Raw genomic sequence first — 24,574 nt, forward strand, 5'->3', positions numbered from 1 at the left:
ACAACTGCTTGATTCAGGAAGTGACGCCCTGGCGTTTTTTCCTGCCTTGAAGTTTTGAGCTCTGTGATATTTTTTATGGTGATGTGCTTGATTGCCTGGCGGGTGGCTGAGCACAGGTTTGGTTTATGCCATCCCTGGAGGAAGGCCACTTTGATGTATGGTGACCCTGGACACCCAGCAGAGGCAAACTGGGTGGCTGTTGGAGACAGGGAAGGTCTTAGTACCCATCTCCAAGAGGCGGACTGTGTGCTGTCAGAGAACAGACTTATCTCTGGTGTGTGATTCTCTGGCCATCTCAGAAATTTTTTTGGCAATGCCAAGAGCAGCGGTGAAGAGAAGCCTCAGTGTGAAGAGATGCGTCGATGGAGGCTTTCTGCGGTTGTTTCCTGTTCTGGAGATTCCCAATGAGAAGACACTTTTACAACGAGAAGGAGAAGGGAGACTGCTATGTCTGATGCTGAGAGATGTACCGGTAACCAGTGATCTGCATTTAGGGGTTTCCTGGGGGAAGCGCTGATATCAGTCCTAGGGTGATAGTGGGACAGCTGGTTTTTTGTGGTTGGTGGTGGTTTCTTAACAGCAACTGGTTCCTTAAGAGCAGCAGCAGTTCTGGTTTCGTGCTGGACATTTTTCTGTCTTCAGTGTGCATGGAATGTGGTTTATTATGTTTGCCCCAGTTGTAAGAATTTCAATGCTGTAAATGCTAGTTTGTTGTTTAAATGCACATCTTTGTGCTGAAGGGCAGTAAAATTGGCTGTAGTCCTATCTTAAAGAATAAGGTGATTGATGAGGCCTTGATGAGGTTGGAAGCTGTCTTTAATGGTTTTATAACAGGTCATTTGCTGAGCCATGTTTTCTTTGGGTGAGCATCCCACATTGCAAACTTTTGGGGGGCATAAGTCAACTGCAATAGTTTTGATTTGGAGTTTAACCTGTAAAATGTGAAATACAAAGTGTTTCTAACTTGTCAAATCAGGCAAAGGTGGGTCACTGGCCTGGCAAGGAGGAGTATTTAATGTAATCTGTCTAATTGTTTTCTTTCCCCCAGTTCAAAGGGAGGAGCAAAGTTTTGCAAAAATCTCACAGGAGCTGGGCTACAGGCTAGATAAACTGTGAGGAAGTGGGAAGCTTGTGTTTGCTTGCTTAGCTATTTCCTCTGTTTAATGGCATGCATGTTTGCTGTTTGGATCTATGAATACTTTTTCTTTATAGGGCTCTCTCTGAATTGGAGCTGGGCTGTTCTGAAGTTGTGCCTGTTTTTTGCTGAGGCGAGGTGTGCAGTTTCTGAGTGGCTTGATAGTTTTGCAGCTTTGTGAGGGAAATCTCACACTGTGTTATCTGTGGTTTATTTTCCTGTTTTGGAACGCAGGGCTGCCTAGAACCAGCTCAGGATGAGTTTTTGGTATCCTGTTATTTCCTCAAGATGTTTTCCCCCCTGCTCTGGAGGATAGGACTCAAACCAATGCCTTCAAGTTACCAGAAAGGAGATTCAGGAAAACCTTTCTGACAGAGTGGTTTTACAGTGGAACCATCTCCCTCAGGAGGTTGTGGACTCCCCTTCTTTAAGCAGAGATTGGATGGCCATCTATCATGGGTGCTTTAGTTGAGATTCCCAATCAGACAACTTTTGCAGATGCTGCAAAAGCTGTTGTCCAGAGGTTAAAGTGGGATGAGTTGTTCACACTGTTTCAAAACGCATTCAGATTTGTGAAGGAAAATATTACTTTGCTTGTCTTTGTGAAAGGTGGGGACATGTTAAAGTATTAAAATGTTGCCCTCCCCTTATGTACACAGAGAGGATATTGTTGGCATTCATGGAGAGAAAGGGTTATAACAAAGTGTTACATAGCGCACTTGTTAGCAGAAATCATAAAACAATGGCTATGCCTGTCTTGAAGCCATATTTTTAGAAAAAAATTCAACATTTCTGTCCTGAGTAAAAAAAAATTGGTACGCTACATGCATTTCAGTGACTTCCAACCAAGTAACAATGTATAATTTAAAGCCCCCGCACCTTTAATCACTATTTTCTTTTTGCCTGCCTGCTCTCCTCTTTTATCTATCAGTGCTCCCTGATGGAATGAGAAGTGACAAGCTGTAATTTTATTTTCTTATTGGAATTCTGGTTCTGAATTGATAGAGAAGATTTAGTTCCAAGGGCTTCTCAGGATTAAATGAGTCATTTGGAACTCTCTCTCTCTCTCTCTCTCTCTCTCTCTCTCTCTCTCTCTCTCTCTCTCTCTCTGTGTGTGTGTGTGTGTGTGTGTGTTGTTTCTTATTATGGGAAAGAGTTTGGGTACATCTCTTTAGTGAGATGACCTATGGGGGCAAATGAAAATATCCTCAGGGCTGTAATTTCAAAGGCCCTTGTAAGGACCCAGGATCTATTGGTTGTTTTCAAAAGCCCCCCCCCCCCAATTGTTCCTACATATAGCATTCTGGTCAATGATGCCAAGACACTGGGGTGAACTAATTGTAAACATGCCAGGCTACTTGCTGTTGTTGTTTTCATTGCTTTTATTTTATTTTTTACAAATATAACGAAGAGAGAAGAGATTACAAACATCACCAGCTGGTATGAACAGTAAGAATATTCAATCAATCCTAATTAAAACATATACACTACTATAAGCAGTCCCCATGTCCAAATCAGTATCTAAACAAGATGATCAGCCGTGCATTCAAACGTAGAAAGGGCAGTGAGATCTTCAGTTTCACATTGATTTATGATGTCTCTGCCCTGCCACCTACAGCGTTCCTTCAGTCCCTACCTCTGTGAGCCCAGGAGTATTGTGGACTATGGCCTCCTGGAAAAGAAGAGGTTCAGAATAAACATGGTTTCAGGACCAAAAATGATTTGTGAAGGCAAATTTCCAAGTAATCTTTACTTTTGAAACATTAAGGTGCTGGTACATAGCTGTCAACTTACAGATTTGAAAATAAGGGACCAGCAGCCTTGAAAATAAGGGACCAGCAGCCAAAATAAGGGACCTGCAGCCTCACCTGTTCCAGGCACTCCAGTCTTCCTGTCCTCCTGCAGTCTGGTCAAACTCATGCTGGTAGCTTCGAGAACACTGTCCAACCAACTTTGTAACCAGAGGTTCAACTGAATAGAATCTGAATCACATGCACCACAAGGCCTATGCAGCCTCAACTTAAGATGGCTCCCTGGCCTGGCTTTGCACTTCAAAGTTTGCAGCAGTACGTGCAACAAAATGGCGTCCAGCATTCAAAAAACCCCTCAGCTTGCATTAACTAGCCACACACAAGGCATTCAAGCTCCACCCCCTAGTCATTCTTAGACTTCTTATTGGGTGAGCAACACAGCCAAGCAACACAGTTGGAGCCTCCCTCCTCCCTGGCCGGCAGGGAGGGAGGGAGAGGAGCTGCTTCCTTTGAAATTTAAGGGACATGATTTAAGGGACATTTAAGGGACATCTATCAATAAGGGACAGCAGCGGGACATGGCGCTGGAATAAGGGACTGTCCCTTCAAATAAGGGACACTTGACAGCTATGTGCTGGTAGCCCTGAAAAGCTTTTGCCTTCCTTGGAGCTTGGCTTAGTTTTGCCTGAGTCATGGGGATGTGCATATTCTGCAAGCCCCTTTTCTTCAAAACACCTGATGCCTCCTTGTGGCTCATGTTTTGCCTGGATTGTACAGACTGAGCTGGTTGTAGCATATAAGGGTGAGCAGGTTTTCACTGGGGGAAAGGGATGGAGTTGACTTTGGTGGGGTAGGTGCGTGAGCCCTTACAGTTTTACTGTGGTTCAATGAATGAGGGGCCAACCAAGTCTTCTGGGCCCAGCAGTCTCCTCTGATGTTTTACCTGATCACGAGGCAGGAACTTATTGGAATAGCCTTATTCCCAGCCACCAGGGGCCAGTCACATTTGTGGCAAATCCTTCTGCTGTCTTGCCCTGGGCAGAAAAATGCATCTAGGGCCTCTTTCACAAGTTCCATGAGGGTCCTGCAAAGTAATTCCTCAACCAGGGCGATAACAGCTTTGTGAATCCATCCTTTAATTTTTGTCTCCAAGGATTTATCACAAAACTAGGCCAGTCATGCGTCATAACTGCATTTGCTTCTGTTTAATTATGCTACATTAGTTAATCTTATTACCCCTTCAGGAACCAACATTTCTCCATGGAATAAATCATATTTTGTTTGCTTGCTCTGCATACCATCTACAGATTTTATGCCATCAGTATTCCCTGGCTGACTGAGGGTTGTACCAGCTTCTGTCTAATTCAAAAGAACTTTCCAGTTGGTGTTGCATAAGAAATCCAGAACTGTGGAGCAATTTGCAGGAGAATTTAAGTATTATAGAATCATAGGATTGTAGAGTTGGAAAGGACCATGATCATCTAGTCCAACCCTCTGCAATGCAGGAATCTTTTGCTCAACATGGGGCTCAAATCCATGACCCTGAGATTAGAAGTCTTGTGCTCGACTGTATCTACTAATATAAGCAGAAAGCAGCACACATACAGTCAGTGATAGCCAGGCTTTTTAATGTAATATTTGCTGTACCTGACAAGAGGAACTAGATCTAGTAGCACACAGCCAGCAAATTTATTGATTACTTTGAACCGGAACTATTTGATTCTTTTTAGCAATCCCCCTTATACAAAACTATTTTGTTCTATTCAGAACCACATCTTCAATATTCTTTGTTATCCAAATAGTAAAGGTAAAGGACCTCTGGACGGTTAAGTCCAGTCGAATTTGACTATGGGGTGCAGTGCTCATCTTCAATGTCTGCAGACAGCTTTTCAGGTCATGTGGCCAGCATGACTAAACTGCTTCTGGCACAATGGAACACTGTGATGGAAGCCAGAATGCATGAAAACGCCGTTTACCTTCCCGCCACAGAAGTATGTACCAGTTTATCTACTCATGCTGATATGCTTTCGAACTGCTAGGTTGGCAGAAGCTGGGGCAAAGCAATGGGAGCTCACGCTGTTGCGCAGAGTCAAACTGCCAACCTTTCTGATCAGTTATGTTGTATGATTTTAGATGGAAGTTTCCTTTTATTCTCTATCATCCATTGTCAAGGCCTTTGGCTATATACAATAAAACTGATTGCAATGGTATATAGTCTACTCATTCTCTTTGGGAAAAGGTACCACCAGTATACTCTATAATGATATGTGCATTTAAGGAGCCATTAGATTTACAGCAAAAAAATAAATCCCTTTCCAGTCCCTTCACGTTGCTAAATGGGTCAGATGTCTCAGAGCTGAAGCTCAAGAGGCTATTAAAACAGCTGTCACTTGAGAAAAGTCTCAAGGTGACACTTCGTTGTGAAAGCTGTCCCACTGCTGCTGAGACTTTTGAGTTGTCACTTACAGATGTAAATGACATCAGTATTTCCTCCCTTTGGAGTGTTGCGACACTAGTAATATTCTCTGAGCTCATTACTTAGAAAGTCATTAGGGTTTCTATATTTGCAGAGAAGTGTCATGTCTGTTTCTCGGACTAGTCTCTTCTCTGAAAATCAAAGCAATTCAATTTTTAGAAGAAAAGTGCCCCATTAGAGAGAGATGTCTGGTTACTGAAGCATCCCCTGGATCTGGGATCATCTACAATAGCAAACAAAACCTATACACTCTTTTAATTAAGGCTTTAAATTCTGTATATTGTATGGTTTTATTCTTAGTAAGTTGCTGTGAGACCCAGGCGACATGAAAAGCAGATTATAACAAATAAGCAAATAAATCAATCACCAAAGCATATAATAGCACCAACCACCCTGCACCAGCTCATTTCTTTATTTGTTTTTGCATTTACATCTGACTTTTCTTCCTAAGAATTTAAGTTAGCATTCACAGTTACCCACCTCTTCATTTTATTTTCACAACAACCCTGTGAGGTAGATTGACTAAGAGACAGTGATTGGCGCAAGGTCACCCACTGAGCTTCATGACTGATTCAAACTCTGGCCTCCCAGGTCCTCATCCAATATTCTACACCAAGGTGGTCCAACCCACAGCCTGTGGGCTGCACGGGGCTCACAAGGACTTTTTGGTGGCCCTCTGCAACATTCAATAAAAAAAAATCTTAAAACCTTTTAAAAAATTGTGTCATGTATTGGTAACAAAAGCTCATACAGCTGTTTGTAAATTAAATTTGTTTAAAAGTGCAATATACTAAATCTATTAATTGTGCCTTTAATTATATATATTCAATTAAATCTATTAACTGTATATAAAATATATTATATTATTATATTATATTACAGTGGTATCTCGGGTTAAGTACTTAATTTGTTCCGGAGGTCCGTACTTAACCTGAAACTGTTCTTAACCTGAAGCACCACTTTAGCTAATGGGGCCTCCTGCTGCTGCCACTGCGCCGCTGGAGCACGATTTCTGTTCTCATCCTGAAGCAAAGTTCTTAACCTGAAGCACTATTTCTGGGTTAGCGGAGTCTGTAACCTGAAGCGTATGTAACCCGAGGTACCACTGTATATTATATTACTGTGTATTAACTGTATATTAGCTATATTGCAAATACTTTTTTTACCAATATGGAAATTCAGTTCAGTGCGTGGCCTGTGGGTTCCATGTTGAAGCGCTCTGGCAGCCCACTTGGTAGGAAAAGTTGGACCGGCCTGCTGTACCCCACTCTTAGAAATCATTTACATTTACATCCCGATCCAGCAAGTGTAGGGATTCCCTTGTTCAGCTGCAAGCCACACACAGAGACTTGAAGATGTGCAGTTGGTTGTGGCATGTGCCTTCCCTGGCACCAGATGCTGTAGGCAGGGACATGGAGCACAACTTTTGAAACAAAGCGGTGGTAATATCACTTGTGCACGGAGAGAGACCCCTAGTCCTCCCAGAGCTGTAGTTCCCAGAGTTCCCTGGGAAGAGGGATTGATTGCTAAACCACTATGAAACTTGTAGCTCTGCAAGGGGAATTGGAGTCTCCTGGCAGCTCTCGGCAGCCTGAACAGCCTACATTTCCCAAGACTCTCTGGGGTTTAAACCATGACGGTTTAAAGTGCCATGATGTTGCTTTAAACCAGCATTTCCCAAATTTGGGTGTCTAGCTGTTTTTGGACAACAGTTCCCATAATCCCTGACCTTGCTAGCTAGGGATGACGAGATTTGTCGTCCAAAAACAGCTGGAGACCCAAGTCTGGGAAACACTGCTTTAAACATATGGTGCAAATGGGGCCTTGGGTGTACCTGGGGAGACGGCCAGCTGCCTGAGAGTGCATGGCCCCTAATGCAGGGGAGTCCCTCAAAATTCCTGCCAGCTCTCCATTTCAAAGTAGTAACCCGAATCACTACTGGCCATTCTCACAGCAGCATCCTCTTCCCCGAGGACTTGGAATTTGGAGCAAATGATTCAGCAGAGGAAACACAGCCCAGAATAACTAAGGAGATAGTACAAGAATACTTGGCTAGTCTAGATGTATTCAAGTCTCCAGGGCCAGATGAACTGCATCCAAGAGTATTAAAAGAACTGGCAGATGTGATTTCAGAACCACTGGCAGTCATCTTTGAGAATTCCTGGAGAACAGGCGAAGTCCCGGCAGACTGGAGGAGGGCAAATGTTGTCCCTATTTTCAAAAAGGGGAAAAGAGAGGACCCAAATAATTACCGCCCAGTCAGTCTGACATCAATACCAGGGAAGATTCTGGAGCAGATCATTAAGCAAACAGTCTGTGAGCACCTAGAAAGGAATGCTGTGATCACCAATACTCAGCATGGATTTCTGAAAAATAAGTCATGTCAGACGAACCTGATCTCGTTTTTTGACAGAATTACAAGCCTGGTAGATGAAGGGAACGCAGTGGATGTGGCCTACCTTGATTTCAGCAAGGCATTTGACAAGGTGCCCCATGATATTCTTGTAAAGAAGCTGGTAAAATGCGGTCTTGACTATGCTACCACTCAGTGGATTTGTAACTGGCTGACTGACCGAACCCAAAGGGTGCTCATCAATGGTTCCTCTTCATCCTGGAGAAGAGTGACTAGTGGGGTGCCACAGGGTTCTGTCTTGGGCCCGGTCTTATTCAACATCTTTATCAACGACTTGGATGATGGACTCAAGGGCATCCTGATCAAATTTGCAGATGACACCAAACTGGGAGGGGTGGCTAACACCCCAGAGGACAGGATCACACTTCAAAACGACCTTGACAGATTAGAGAACTGGGCCAAAACAAACAAGATGAATTTTAACAGGGAGAAATGTAAAGTATTGCACTTGGGCAAAAAAAATGAGAGGCACAAATACAAGATGGGTGACACCTGGCTTGAGAGCACTACATGTGAAAAGGATCTAGGAGTCTTGGTTGACCACAAACTTGACATGAGCCAACAGTGTGACGCGGCAGCTAAAAAAGCCAATGCAATTCTGGGCTGCATCAATAGGAGTATAGCATCTAGATCAAGGGAAGTAATAGTGCCACTGTATTCTGCTCTGGTCAGACCTCACCTGGAGTACTGTGTCCAGTTCTGGGCACCACAGTTCAAGAAGGACACTGACAAACTGGAACGTGTCCAGAGGAGGGCAACCAAAATGGTCAAAGGCCTGGAAACGATGCCTTATGAGGAACGGCTAAGGGAGCTGGGCATGTTTAGCCTGGAGAAGAGGAGGTTAAGGGGTGATATGATAGCCATGTTCAAATATATAAAAGGATGTCACATGGAGGAGGGAGAAAGGTTGTTTTCTGCTGCTCCAGAGAAGCGGACACGGAGCAATGGATCCAAACTACAAGTAAGAAGATTCCACCTAAACATTAGGAAGAACTTCCTGACAGTAAGAGCTGTTCGACAGTGGAATTTGCTGCCAAGGAGTGTGGTGGAGTCTCCTTCTTTGGAGGTCTTTAAGCAGAGGCTTGACACCCATATGTCAGGAGTGCTCTGATGGTGTTTCCTGCTTGGCAGGGGGTTGGACTCGATGGCCCTTGTGGTCTCTTCCAACTCTATGATTCTATGATTCTATGATTCTATGACTGTCCTGGTCTCTGCAGAGCCTCCTCAGCTCAGCTCCATCTCTTGTTCCTGGATGACATTTGTTCAAAATCAATCCCCTTCAAGCCCTGATCAGTCAAGCCCAAAGCCTGTCTGGAGAGGAAGACACTGTGTTAGACCCACTGAACAGAATGACAACTGCATGGCAGAAACACCTGGCAGGCTGTGGACTTTGAACATACCCAGGTCTTTAGTTTGCAGCTTGTCACTTCCCTCCCTCTTGGTACATCTTGTGCTTAATTTATCCATAGAATAATGTTGATTCTCTGCACCCCCCTGGGTACCTGCTACCCTGGTTTCTAAAATAACAAATGCAGAAAGATATTTTAACCCACCGTGAAGATGTTCATTTGGAAAACATTCCATCTCTCCCTTTCCCCCCTAAACACCATGTTCCTGTCAGTCTGCTGCTGTCACTTTGACAAGTTACGGTTTGCTATCGAAGTAGGGATGGCTTCTTGTTTACAACACATTGCAAAGTAACTGACAGTTATATTTTTAACAAGTAGCATTGAGAACATGGCAGACCTCTCCTAAACTGTGAGTAATTATGGGATGTCGGCGCTGCTAATGGAGTTAAATGTTGTTTGGAATTGTAAAATGTTGGCACAAACCTCTCCCGCTTCACCAGCAGAAAGCTGCATCAGCTATCAGGACAGATACTCCGAGTGTCTCAGTATTTCCTGGTGTTTGGGCTCTCTTTTATGCTAAATCTGGACCCTCACGACAGAGCTAAGTACAAGCTGTGCTAACTTTCTGAGCCAATATTCTGCACCAAGAGTTGCTGGATTCTGCAGTCTGCCTAAATCATGCAAGTTTGCAGATTTGTCTAGTTCTTCTACAAGACCAAGGGAGGAGTCTCAACCACTGCAAATCCTGCTTGGAAACCACAATGACTCAGGCTTGCAGGATTTCACATTGACTACAAGCTTTCAAATCTCTCTCTGCAGCCTCAAAGGCCAGAAATCATTTTCACTCTTAAAATTTGAGCTGGATGTTTATATAGCCAAGCTGTATTTTCAAACTCCAGGCACTGCTTCTCATCTACAAAGTGGCATTAAAAGGAAACAATTTGAAGGGGGAAAAGCAGTGGTGGGCAGGTGGGAGCAGAATTTCTCACAGAAATTGCTCAGAAAAATGCCTGCACATTTTGCTTCGTAACATTCCTTTTCAGAGGGCTAGATACATAGTTTTAAAAATAATAATAGCTCAGAATGCAGGCTCCCTGCTGGAATGGACTCTGATGCAATTGCTACAGTGGCACCATTATAGTCTGACCTTGCCCGCAACACTGGCAGGAGGGGAAGCGTCAAGGGCCCCTGGACTCTGTCAAGATTTGGCACGACTCAGCAGCCCAGATGCCAGAGGAAGGAGGAGAAGGAGCAGAGACAGGTTTGGAGATGGGTACCTAAGGCCCCATCAGGAAGTAGGGAGACTCTGACCAGCCAGAGGGAGGGGCTGAACGGGAGGAAGTTGTGGGATGTGAAACACATAGCAGTCAAGTACAACATTCCCAGAAGGGACATGCTAGGGGATGCTCTGTACCAGCCAGGAGAAAACTTCCTGTTTCCTCCTGAGCTGGGATGGACTTCCTCTCTGCATGTGACTAGGTGTGGCCTGTTCTGGGTAGGGGAGCACACGTTCTTCTCTTCCTTTCTCTCCTCCATTTTGCTTTTCCATGTGTTAGCAGAAGTGACTGCCTGTTCGCAGTCACTTAGGAACTAACTCCCTTATGGGATAGTTCCACATGTGTATATAGGTTTGTAACCTAAGGGTTATGGGACGCGGGTGGCGCTGTGGGTTAAACCTCAGCGCCTAGGACTTGCCGATCGCATGGTCGGCGGTTCAATCCCCGTCCCAGCTCCTGCCCACCTAGCAGTTCGAAAGCACCCCCGGGTGCAAGTAGATAAATAGGGACCACTCCGGCGGGAAGGTAACCGGCGTTCCGTGTGCTGCGCTGGCTCGCCAGATGCAGCTTTGTCACGCTGGCCACGTGACCCGGAAGTGTCTATACTGCCTCTAATTTCCAAAGGAATCTCTAAGCAGTTTGCAACCTGTCTTAAATAAAACACTTATATCAGACACTACAGATGAGAATCAGATACAAATACAATCACGATCCACATTTAAAGCAGCATGATTTACAGGAAAACAAAACATTCTCTTAAAACGTAAAAAGAAAAATCAAATGCAAGAACGTGGCTAACAGCTCAGTTGCTTCGAGCATGGTGCTGATAACACCAGGGTCACAAGTTTGATTCCCATCTGGCAGAGGCTTTCAACCTTTTTGAGTCCACGCTCCTGTAGTAAACTGCCCCCTGCCGCTCGCCCCTCCCTCACCTGTCTTTGCTCTCCGGCCAGGCCAGGTTTCTGGAGCAGGACTGGTTGACACGTTTACTTTTTTCAGAAACAGGACAAAATAGAACCGGTAAGGCTGCCACCACTCCCTCTATCTCGGGGAACCCAGAGTCACCACCCAGGGAGAAGGCTGCGCCCCGTTATTGCTGGTTACCCCCACTCCACAAGTTGTATCCACAGACTTGCAGACAGAAATTCTACGGTAAAGCGCAACCAAAACGTAAGGCTTGGAATTAGCTTTTCCCCTGGAAAGGCACACAGAAGCTGAAAAGTTTCTTTCTTAAAATTTATTTTAAAAGAACATAATGAAACATGCTAAAAAGCAGGCACTTCTTTTGTACACACAAGCAAGGAAAATAACAACATTGTAGAATCTAACTGACTTACATACTCACAACTAAGACACAGATAGAATAGTTAGAGTCCTTCAATGATCCGCATTCAGAGGTTTCAGCAATTCTCCATCACAAAGGACGAAAGGACGGCTACTTAGGTGGAACATTGGCAGCCAGGCGATTTGCGGATTGCAGAGCCCGCTCTCCCAGCCATTTCCAAGATCTTTTATCCCCAATTTGCACGTGGAGACGGAACCCCCAAAACCAATCATAACTCTGGATTATTTTTTAATCCTCCAATGACCAGCTTGTAGGCTAATCAATCTAACTTATGGCAGCTGGGCCAATTAAGAACCCAGAGTCTAAATCAAAGGGGTTTCCTCCCTTTCCGTGGAGTCTATGCAGATGCACATTCCCAGGCAATCAAGGGTAGATAACATCACTGAGGGAATGCACATAACTTCGGACCCAGGTGTCAAACCCACAATTTAATCAGGGGTTTCCTTGAGCACGCAACCCTAGAGTCGGGGGCAGGGGTACCTTTACCTTTCCTTTTCCATAATAAACCTTTCACACCCTTGGAGCCTGCTGGTCTGGAGTTAAAGGGACAAAACTTAATTCCCATGATTCTTGTGGCTTGCTGAGTTCCCACAAGGCCTCACTCTCTGACCAAAGAACAGCATCTAAGCAAACACTAACTTTACTACAGCTCCCTTGACTGAACAGTTGGGCTGAATTTCCCTTCATCAGAAATGCAGCAAGAAGAAAAAGGGGACAAACCTCCCAAGGGAAAATAATCCCTTTTGCTTTTGTCGGAATTGGGAGGGGGGGGCAGCCATGGAAGCCTTTGCCTAGCTTTCTTTAGCGTAAGCAAGCATGTTTGTGAGAATGGTTTGCTCCCCTGGGACGATGGCGGATGCATATTTACGAAGGAAGTGGAAACTTGGACTTGTTCAGGGACATGAGCTGTTACTAGCAAGGAGCTCTGTGCCAGCAGCCTTCTCGGAAAACTCCGCAAAAATTTAACCTCCAGGAGGATGTTAAAGGGAAGAAGGACAGGGATATGGGAGTTTGCACGGAAGCTGGAGTAAATCCCAGCAGAAATGCTGAGTCAAAGTCATCTTCCACTTTGTTTCTTGGCAGCGTAGCATCCTGATGAGAGATCCCATGTTAGAAAAGAACTTGCCCATCCATTTGTAAACACACGCATCTTTTGTTCAGCAAAGTCCCCTCCTGAGAGTATTTTAGCTTGAAATGGGAAAGGGCTATAGCTCAACCGTAAAACACCCAGCTTCCTAACTGCTGAGTCCCCAAGCCTCCCAAGACAAGCATTTAGAGCCGAGTTTTCCAAACTTTTTATGTTGGTGACACACTTTTTAGACATGAATCATTTCATGACACAGTAATTCAGTTTTACTAGGAAACTGGAGTTTAAACCAACCCCTTTCCAGCCCTGGGAGGAGAGCAGGGAGCGTTCACACGACACACCTACACACGGCAGCTGACACACTAATGTGTCGCGACACACAGTTTGGAAAGCTCTGATTTAGAGTGTTAGACTTGGAACAGGAAGACTGAGATTTGAATTTCTACTCAAACTATGAAGTTCACTACGGAACCCTGGATCAGGCACCATCTCTCAACCCAACCTACCTCACAGAGATATTGTGAAGGAAGGGCAAGATAAAAGTGGAAACAAAGAAAGAAACAACAACAACACTGTTAGGTGTTAAGAAGTCCTTGGCCTGGCAGGATCTTGTGATTTTTCTAATAGTGAAAGTAGGCAGCATGATTTTATGGGAGTTCACCTCTCATGCATTAACAAGGAGTTGAATGTAAGTCTTCAGTTCATCTTGGTACGAGCTTTCACAGGCCAAAAGCCCACTTTGCCATGCGCCACACTTGTGTGGATGGACTATATCCAGCTATTTCTGGGAATGAAGAAACTGCAATAGCATTTGCCCCAGCTCTGAACGACAAAGGGGGAAGACATCAGAAGTGCTTTGCCATCCTCACAAAACCAGAAAGGCTCCAATGCAGAGATCCAGCCCATAACAAGATGACTTGTCTCTGCCTGTAAGAAATCTATAGCTATAGCAATATGAACTTTGACCTATTAAAAAGCCTAAATCCGTTTTTTGTTTGTTTCTGCAACAATTATGTAACTAGTCATGCCTACAAGATGCATTTATATTTGACTGCTAATAAATTAATTAAGGACAGGAGCTGGGCAAGAAGGCAGATCTTACAGATTTGAAAAGAAAGAAAGAAAGAAAGAAAGAAAGAAAGAAAGAAAGAAAGAAAGAAAGGAAGAAAGAAAAGGTTCAATGGGTAGTTAGCTGTAATTTGAAATTAAAGCCTGGGCAAACATGCAGAGTTAAGAGACAACATACAGTGCTCAGTGACTATTGTCTGTCTTGAAAGAGAGCAACAATAATAAAACAATATCAGGAATTTATATAGGGCATTCAGTTCTAAGGCATCTTGCAAACAACACAATGTAAAGTACATACAGTGGTACCTCGGGTTACATACGCTTCAGGTTACAGACTCTGCTAACCCAGAAATAGTGCTTCAGGTTAAGAACTTTGCTTCAGGATGAGAAGGATGCTTCAGGTGCAGCGGCAGTGGGAGGCCCCATTAGCTAAAGTGGTGCTTCAGGTTAAGAAGAGTTTCAGGTTAAGTACGGACCTCCGGAACGAACTAAGTACTTAACCCGAGGTACCACTGTAGTAAGGCAGCCATCTTAAGCTAGGTGGGTGGGAAATCTGAAGGTAGTTGAAAAGCCGTATCCTGTGTTCTGCTCAGCTTGAGATGCTGGGGTGGAAGTGAAAGTGACAGGATCACACCACATTTCCCCACCCATTTCTGGGCTGGAAACAATGGGAGGGAGAGATTTTGACATACAGTTGAGCATGTCTACCTTTCTTCCTGGTTTGAGGTCATCCCAGGGCAGCTTTGTTTCCTTCAGATAGAAGCCACCTCCTGATCCTCCCACAGCACCCCCCCAAAATGCCCCTCACTTTGATCCAACCAGCTTTGGAGCTAAGACATCAGCCATGTCAGGACACTGGAGGATCTGGCAGCAGTGAGGGGAGAGGATCCAACATCAGATCTCCCTCTCTAACACTGCATTGGGAACAGCTGCTTCTGGAGGGTGAACAGGGGAGCAGAAGTAGCAGGGTGGAGGTGATTGTGGGAATGCAGGTGCTTAACCATTTCCCCAATCCCTCTCTCCCACCACCATCTAAGGGTTCCAAACAAGCGTAAACATACATGGCATCCTGTCTTTTGGGAAACAGAGCTTTTTGGAGTGAGACCAAGCCTTGGTTAAATTCTAACACCTCTTGGGTCCAAGGATAGATGGGTCTGGCACCCACAAACTCATAACAATGGGCCTGAGGCTGCCTTCCATCTTTGTCATCCTACGGGCTAAAGGACAATTGTGGCAGGATATGGATGGCTCAGTGCCTAAGGCTGCCTCCTTGCATTTTGAGACTGTGGCCCCATCTGCACAATACCTTGAAAGGAGCATCATACCACTTTAAAGAGTCATGGCCTTCCCCATAGAATCTTGGGAGCTGTGGCTGTTGGTTGAAGAGTCTGAAATGCACTCTCAATTTTAATAATAATAATAATAATAATAATAATAATAATAATAATAATAATTTATACCCTGCCCATCTGGGCAACTTCCAACAAAACACTAAAATACAATAACCTATTAAACATTAAAAGCTTCCCTATACATGGCTGCATTTAGATGTCTTCTGAAAGTCTGGTAGTTGTTATTCTCTTTGACACCTGATGGGAGGGCGTTCCACAGGGCAGGCGCCACCACCAAGAAGGCCCTCTGCCTGGTTCCCTGTAACTTGGCTTCTTGCAGGGAGGGAACCGCCAGAAGGCCCTCGGCGCTGGACCTCAGTGTCCAGGAAAAGCTATGGCGGTGGAGACGCTCCTTCAGGTATACTGTGGTGAGCCAGTGTGGTGTGTGGTTAAGAGCGGTAGACTCGTAATCTGGGGAATTGGGTTCGCGTCTCCGCTCCTCCACATGCAGCTGCTGGGAGACCTTGGGCCAGTCACACTTCTCTGAAGTCTCTCAGCCCCACTCACCTCACAGAGTGTTTGTTGTGGGGGAGGAAGGGAAAGGAGAATGTGAGCTGCTTTGAGACCAACACCAACACTTTGAATTATGGGGACTTGGCCATTCCAGCACAGCTTCAGAGCCTGACCTCATGAGCTGCTTCCAACACTGGCTCCTTGATGCCTGCTCTCCTAGAAATATGCCTCAACTGCTTTTACAGCTGAGCCTGCTCTGCTATGGTATGAAAACAGTGGCAGGCCACACAACTTCTCTCTTACCTCAGCACAAAGAAATACAGATTTACTTCCTGCCATCTTTATCCTGCCTTGCACTTGTAGTTCTAAATTTAGCCACACAATGGCGATTTGCAGCTAAAAATCTGCTTTGCTATGTGGCCTAGCTGATTTATTCATAGACCAGGAATTAATTGATGGAAAAGATCTATTAGTCATATTCTACCTCTGTTTGCACTGAATCGTTTTATGCAAAATACTGTTTCGTGTTTCACTTCTCCAAGCTGGAAAAACTTCTGGAGTCAGCCTTTAGGTACAACTTCCTTGAGGGAACATACGCTAAGATACTTATGGTGAAGTGATATATGTTTACTTACAAATGTATTTATTTACTTATTTATTGCATTTATATTGTGCCTTTCTGCCAAGGTGGTTTTAGTTTTAAAATACTAAAACAAATAAATGATGCAAAATGTAAAGTCTTTGGGTCATCCCCCCCATTACTCAGATGTCAAAGCTGTTTCTATGTTGTCCTGTTCAGTGGCGTAGCGTGGGGGGTGCAGGGGGGGCCGGCCGCACCGGGCGCAAATCCACGGGTTAGGGGGCGCAAATCCACGGGTTAGGGGGTGCAAATTACTTGCCTTGCCCCGGGTGCTGACAACCCACGCTACGCCACTGGTCCTGTTAAAGTGCATACATACTAAATTTGCCTGATCCATACAAACTTTCAATGGTCTTATGTTCAAATGTATATTATTGGGAAAATATTAACTTAATGTGTATTTTTAGCACTTTATTTTATGAGGTAATGACTGTGAACCCTGATATGTCTCCCCTGAATTTTATTAATATTTACTACAAGAGTGTTACTTTAACTTCATAATAAAGTCTTGAAAATTAATCACACATTTTTTTCTTTACAACAACCCTGTGAGGTAGGTTAGGTGGAGAGATTGTAATTGGCTCAAGGTGACAGACATATACTAGAGATGCATATGTGTATGCCAAGATCGAACACGGGAGAAGCTTCCTGATGTAAAATAAAGGTAAAGGTAAATGAACCCTGACAGTCCAGTCGCGAACGACTCTGGGGTTGCGACGCTCATCTCACTTTACTGGCCAAGGGAGCCGACGTTTGTCCACAGGCAGTTTTTCCGGATCATGTGGCCGGCATGACTAAGCCGCTTCTGGCAAACCAGAGCAGTGCACGGAAATGGCATTTACCTTCCTGCTTGAGCAGTACCTATTTATCTAGGTATTGGCAGGAGCTGGGACGGAGCAACGGGAGCTCACCTCGTCACAGGGATTTGAACCGCCGACCTTCCAATTGGCAACCTCAAGAGGTTCAGTGGTTTAGGCCACAGCACCACCCACGTCCCTATTTTTATCGGAGAAATGTTGGAGGGTATGTAAGGCTAAACGTGCCAGCCCACAACCCCTTTCACCCTCCCTGGTTGCCCCTCATTTCACAGGAGTGACGCCCAAAGAGGGTTTCCCCTGGCAGAACAGGGTCTTGCTACCTCAGAGACGTGTTGGCTGCGTGAACGTGAGGAGGCTTGCATGCGCCTTGCCAAGCGAAAACACTGGTAGAAACAACTACTACCATCACCACTGCCACCACCAATCAATCAACATATTTTAAATAACTAAATAAAATTAATAGTCCTATCTTGAGAAGGTAATAGCTGTGGGCACACCTTTGTTGTTAGGTCTAGCCAGCCATTTATCCTCTCTTCCCCCTCTTCTAGGAAGACTCCAAAGCGAGGAGCTCTGAATGGTAAACGGGCAGTGATCATGTCCTCCACTCAGCTGTGTTTAAAAACTATTTCTAGAAGGGTCCAGCAAATGGCACAAAGATCTGAAATCTGTTTTCCGTTGGATGCCTCTTCTGGTGCTGCTATTAATAGGCCTTTTTGGGCTCCGCTGCTTGGGGCAAGGAGGGAGGGGGGCAATATTTGCAGTAAAAATCAGCATTACTGTTGCCAGGTAACCGCATTTCCAATGGTGCCATTGCGCTAGGGAAGAGATGAAAGCTGGCTTGAGGAAATGGCTCACTGTGTAGCTTTGATCAGTGACTCACAGGGAAGGAAGGAGGACGCACAAGGCAGGAAATGCATCTCTGCACATAAAAGATGGGAGAATCTGATGAATTTCCTCTGAAAAGGTGTAAACAATTCAAGTTGAGGGAAGGAGAAGACAAGCTAGCCCCTTAATAGTTCAAATTGTGTTCTTTGCTCTCCTGTATCCCTGTTGACAATGTTACTTGACTGCTGTGTCCAAATATTGGACGTTCATTGTGTACCTGATGGGGAGCCATTGGGATTCCATCTCTTCTCCCTACCTTTCTTGTGCAGTCAACACCCAAAATTAATGGAGGAGGGTTGTGAAGGGGGCATTGTGCCAGGAACCTCACCCTGAGCAGCACTCTGGGCTCTGATTCTGACATGGCTGAGGAGACGGCTGAGCTAGTGCTAGTAGGATTGGGGCCCCTGATCTAGGGCAGAGGTTCTTAACCTTTTTGGCCAACTACATTTTTTCTGCGGCTTCCCTGTGGGGAAATGCCCCCCAAGCCTCAGGAGCCAAGTTATGTCCCCCCTTGCCTGCTGAGTTGGCAGCCTCTCACCCTTTTTCGAACACCCTCTCTTGTGGAGGGTTCCCCCAGCTCTCCTTGGGAGTACTCTGGGAAGCAGCTGCCACCGCCCCTGGTCTCTGAGCAGAGGCGTAGCAAGGTCAGGTGGTTCCTGGTGCAATTTTTTTTTGGTCACCCCCCTCCACATTGCAATTTTTGGGAAGGTTGCCCAGAGTTGTTGAGCTATTTTTAGGGATGGTACATAAAACCGTGTCAGTGAGCACTGCCTTTTGGAGGTGCCAGCGCCGCCCGCCGGGGATACGAGCACCGCCCACCGGGGGGTGCCAGGCTAATCGCCGACTGTATTTGCACAATCAGCGGGTGGATTTTCACGGCGATAATCACACCAATTGTGAAAATCTGCCTGCCGGGGGTGCGACCACCACCACGCCGATCCACCCAGGGGGATTTTGTCACCCCTCCCCAGGCATGACACCCAGGTCAGACCTCACCCCCCCCTTGTGATGCCCCTGTCTCTGAGCCACCCCCCTGCCCAAAAGAGAGGTGCTTCCTCACACTGCCTGGGAAGAGGATGCCCCCAGCCTTAGTGGCTCAATGGAAAGTGGCCGAAGGTGAATGTGAGGCCAGCACCTTACTCACCTTGGGAGGCAGCAGAGGCAGCAGCAGGCGCTGCTGGGCCTGCATGGCGGAAAGGCTCCCCTTCGGCACCAGGCACTCACCTCCCAGGCAAGCCTTGCACACAGCAAGCACCAGGAAGGCCAGGGCAGCGCCTGCCTGCCTGCCCAGCCTCCCACTTGTCTGCCCATTTCCAACAGGAAGGGTTAGTGGACTGGCTGGCTGGGCTCCCTCACCCCCTTGCTGGCTTACTCCAAGGCTGCCTCAGCTCCTGGCAACCAGCACCCCCTGGCCAGCCCCAGAGGCACCATTCACCTACGGAGCTTACAACCAGGGCTGCTGCCACAAACAACTGTGCCAGCCTTTGGGGGGCAGAGACACAAGAGAGCCTCAGAGGAGGGAGGGAAGGAAAGAGGGACAGAGGCCAGGGTTGCCCACAGCACCCCAGGGTGCCATAGCAAACTTGCTGAAAACCACTGGTCTAGGGACTCCTGAATCAGGCTATCCAGTGTCCACAGCCTCAGGTCCTGACCCACTAAATGCCAGGGATCACCACACCCACATCATTCTGTCAAAGCAGGTTATGAGCCTGGAGGGGACTCTTGAAGCCGGAGGCCTGAGTTTTATGGACTCCTCAAGGACAGGGCAGAGCCTAGGGGTGGTCTCAACTCATGAAAGGCTTCAGTCATGTCCTAGCATCCCATATCCTCCAACAATCATCCAATGGAAATAGGGACATTCTATTCTACATCTTAAAGATTCTCCCCTGTATGATTTCCTGCACACATATACATCATATACACATTTACATCTGTCACCTTGAGCCAATTGCAACCTCTCAGCCTAACCTACCTCACAGGATTGTTGTAAAGAAAAAATGTGTGAGAGAAGGGATAATGTATAACACCTTCAACAAAAAAAAGGGAATGAAATAAAAATTTACCTGCATGATGCCTTGAGTGCCTGTCAGTCCCTATCATTGCTTTATAGCCATGATCTAAACATGGGTGTGGAGCACCACGGGTGAGCTCAGATATGCAACTTGGTTCAGTGCAAGCCTACTGGATGCACTTTCTGCCTGCCCACCCACATCTATGGACAAAGTCAGGGCTGGCCAACCCATAAGGCAAGGGGAGGCGACCGCCTCAGGCAGCAGGATCCGCAGAACAAATTGCCCGCTGCTGCAGCTCCTGCTGCAGTAGCAGCAACAGCAGTGGCATGCTCCTTGAAAGTCAGATCTGCCACCTCCTTGGCAGTGCCCTCCCTTTCCACCTCTACAGCGGCCTCTTGGCAAGTAGGAGGCACCTCTGCCCCCCTTGTTCCCGGTGTAGATCTTCGCTCCCCCTTTATTGCTGATGCAGATCTTCACTCCCCCCTTCCTTCCTGGTCAGGGTGGGGGTGCCACTTTGTGATTCACCTCAGGTGCCAAAATGTATTGGGCTGAACATGGAGAAAGTGAAAAGGAGTATAGTGGTACCTTGGTTCTCAAACTTAATCCGTTTCGGAAGTCCGTTCCAAAACCAAAGTGTTCCAAAATCAAGGTGCGCTTTCCCATAGAAAGTAATGCAAAATAGATTAATCCGTTCCAGACTCTTAAAAAAAACTCCTAAAACAGCAATTAAACATGAATTTTACTATCTAATAAGACCATTGATCCATAAAATGAAAGCAATAAATAATGTACTGTAGTCACACACTCAATCAGCAGCTGAACTGGGTTCCACATAGTCACAAAAACAAAGCAAAAAAGCCGCAAAAATGCAAAATAAATAGCAAAAATAGACAGACCTCAGTGTAACACTCATAACAGAAGCATGGCACTCAAAATGGAGCATGTTCGGCTTTTAAAAAAGTTTGCAAACTGGAACACTTACTTCTGGGTTTGCAGTGTTTGGGTTCCAAGTTGTTTGAGTACCAAGGTGTTTGAGAACCAAGGTACCACTGTATCCACACAAGTATTCAAAAACAAAGTTGACATTTCTGAAAAGGATTGTGGTGTTAGACAGTTTAGCCCCTGGTTTTTAATCATACAGCAGTTCGAGTGATGGTTCCACCAGCAGAAGAGGATGGTTGATGTAGTTGCTCATTGGAAGAGGAGATACACATGTGTCAGGAGTTCAGCCTACACTCGAGTAGGACCCTGGCATGTTCTCCCCCTCCTGGCCGATCGTTTGGGAGCTTCAAAAGCTTTCTTCTGCCTGAACATCACAGTGACTGATGCCAAAAAACATCAGCACACTTACAGATCTGCAGAGTATTTCGCAGTTGTGTACCAGAACTCAGCAACTCGTCATTTTGGCTAATCTACTTTATTTACATATAAACACACACGGAGCACAGCAACATGGCTCCCTCTCTCTCTAGCATCAGACAGCAAAGAGGAAAAGAACAAAGGACAATAGTCCCACTTCATGGAACACACTAACACAAACATCCTGTCTCCATCACTTCCCACTCTGTGGAGTCAAAACATACACCGTCATGTGCTAGACAACAATCCTATGACTGCAATCATAGATCAGGAATTCTAACAACATGGAGGGTTGGGGAGAGGGCATGCTTTCAGATCCTTTAACTTCTTGGCAGCGTCATTATGACATACGCTGCATATTGTGACACCCACGCAGCTCTTCCGGACAACACTCCCTCCTCTGCCATAGTGATCCCTCTTAGCTGCTGAATGTTCTTGTGACACTAGTTTGCATTGTACTCAAGTTGGCTTTGCAATAATGAATATAAATCAAATGGAAAATCACCACAGGGAAAATATTTCCTTTTATAGGTAAGACAATTTACTGTTTGTATATCAGAGAAGAAGCTAGTCACCTAGAGCTTACTTCAGTGTTCTACATCTTGTGCATTTATCTACCTGTGATTTTTGTCGTGATGAAAGAGATGCTTATGTAATAACAAAAAAGAAATTGGGGGGGGGGCAGCGTCAGTCAATAGAGCAGCAGTTCTTATGCAGACCACTTGAAAATTGCTGCACATCTTGGGGGACATCTTAATACACATGTGTACAAATGAATGTTCATACATAACTCATATTTTAATAACTGCAGACTTGCCTTTCAGATGTGATGGATGAAGAAAAAAGTTGTTGCTGTTATTTAAAATGTACATACTGCCCTTCATCCTAAGATCACAGGGCCATTTACAGCATAAAAATACAAAATGAAAGCACAAAATACATATGAAAACCAGAGGCCTCAAAGGCCTTTTTAGCCTGTTCAGTAATCTTGCCTAGTCAAACACAGCCTTCATCTGATTCATCAGAAAACATAAATCAAATGCAAGGCTAAGCTCAGGTATCTTTGAATGATCCACCTGAGTGTAACTTATAGATCCCCAGTGGTTCATAGGTCACAATTTGAGGTCCTAGAAATCTGAGGTAGTAGAAAGCTGAGAATAGCTTATTATGTTGTAAGAAACAGCATATGCTGAAGAAATATTGTAGCCCCATGTGGTGAAAAAAACTTATTTGAGGGCAACTCAGGTTATTCCATTCTCTCATGATATACTGTTATTTTTGCTGCCTCCTGGAAGAAAGTCTACGCAGAATGCACTGGGCCACAAAGCATTCCTTTGTAATAAAGCATTTCCTCGGTTGTGAAGGTTCCTTGTTCCAACTCCAGCAGTTTCTAGATATCAGATAAAGAAGTTATAACCTACAGTTGAGCAAAGGTTGGTTTTTCGTGGAAATTAGTTCAATCTGAAAAGTGATTGTTTCTTCATTAAAAAGAATTGTGCCAAACATTCTGCAAATTCCCTTTTTTAGCCACTTCCAGGTTGGTTTGGGGTGGACTGAAGCCCCACCAAAATCAATAGAAGGAGAAGGATTATCCGAAACAGTTACAGGCAGGGACTGCTGCCCATTGAACCTGGGGTTGTGTTTTTCTTTTTCTTTTTTTTTTTAAAAAAAATATTTTTATTTTTCCATATAAACACAATACAACAAACATAAACATACAAAAACAAAAACAAAACAAAAAACATGTATCATTTCATATCCTGATTTCATATCCTATCTTCCCCGACTTCCTCATGCCTCCCCTTTCTGTATTCCAAATTCTTATCGATTGTTCAGCAAATCTTCCCTTATTTTAATTTAAATTTAGACTATTCTTCCTTATTTTCCTTGTCTTAACCATTGCTAATAGTAACCATTTACTTTCCAGTCCAACATCATTCTAACTTTCATTAACTTTGTGATATTTCTTTAAATAGTCCTTGAATTTTTTCCATTCTTCTTGCGCTGCTTCTCTTCCCTGGTTTCGGATTCTGCTCGTCATTTCTGCCAAGCCCATATAGTCTATCACCTTCATCTGCCATTCTTCCAGTGTGGGTAGTTCTTGCGTCTTCCAGTACTTCGCAATGAGTATTCTAGCTGCTGTTGTAGCATACATAAAGAAAGTTATATCCGTCTTTAACACCCCTTGGCCGACAATACCCAAGTGTTTTTCTGCTCTCTCTCAAGAAACTTAAACTCACAGGGGGACGGCCTTCTCCACCGCTGGTGCTTTCTGAAATGCTGTGGGAGCAGCATAATGTGACATGAACCACTCTTGCGCCATTGTGGGAAGCCAAGGCAATGGGAAGTGGCTGAGGGGGCCTTTGCCCCACCATGAGTGGGGCAGGATCCTTGTTTTAAAGTTAATGGGGGGGGGACCCACAGCAAAATAAAGAACACCCTGGGTATATGGCAGCCCCATTCTCCACGACTTCTGAGAAGATTCTTCCGCTCCAAGAGAGAGAGAAAAGTGTGTGATGTTTCTTTGGGAAACTTAGTGACAACTGAGAGGAAAGGAGAGAAGAAAGGCCATGGTGCATCTGCAGCATCTGCAGCAGCACAACTGGACGTCTTCCTCTGCCCCGGCTGCAACAAGGCATGTCTCTCCCTCTTCGGTCTCTACAGCCACAGCAGGCTCTGCAACCTTCCAACAGTTTGCCTTTACTTCTCAAGGGACATTCCTCCATTGTCTCCTGAGATAGACAGGTGCCAACAAGTAAAGAAAAAGTCAACAACAAAAAATTAGAATAAAAGTCTGAGTAGATGTCTTTAGGAGAGAATGTTTTGGTGCCATTGCTTTTTTGATTACTGTGTACCCTTGATTTAGATTTATATTTTTAACATCTGTTTGCCAAAAGTCTAGCGCTTTTATCTCCATATTCGTATAAGCATTGTTTCGTGTATAAGAGGTTGAGTAGTGTGTTATTAATTGCAAATTAGGACGGGGGTGGGGAGAGAATCATGAATGTTGCACAACATTTGTCAAGTTGAATGAGAACCGATTATTAGGCAGATTATTACCAATTCTTGAGAAATAATAATAATAATTATATATTATTTATACCCCGCCCAACTG

At 45.0% G+C, this 24,574-nt stretch overlaps 1 protein-coding gene across 3 annotated transcripts in view; it reads left to right on the top strand.

Moving 5' to 3' along the window:
• The window catches only part of RGS8 (regulator of G protein signaling 8), a 77,415-nt gene continuing 52,841 nt past the window's right edge, over positions 1 to 24,574 (top strand). The window contains exon 1 of one of the 3 annotated variants that reach the window (XM_083621464.1): positions 1 to 472. In XM_083621464.1, the coding sequence (XP_083477590.1) occupies positions 158 to 472 (315 nt within the window). In that variant the 5' untranslated portion in view covers positions 1 to 157. The remainder of the gene's footprint in view (positions 473 to 24,574) is intronic. The other 2 variants (XM_083621465.1, XM_083621469.1) reach the window with 2 other exon arrangements.

This window comes from Podarcis filfolensis (assembly GCF_964270895.1).
Source record: "Podarcis filfolensis genome assembly, chromosome: 6".
Classification (NCBI taxonomy): Eukaryota; Metazoa; Chordata; class Lepidosauria; order Squamata; family Lacertidae; genus Podarcis; species Podarcis filfolensis.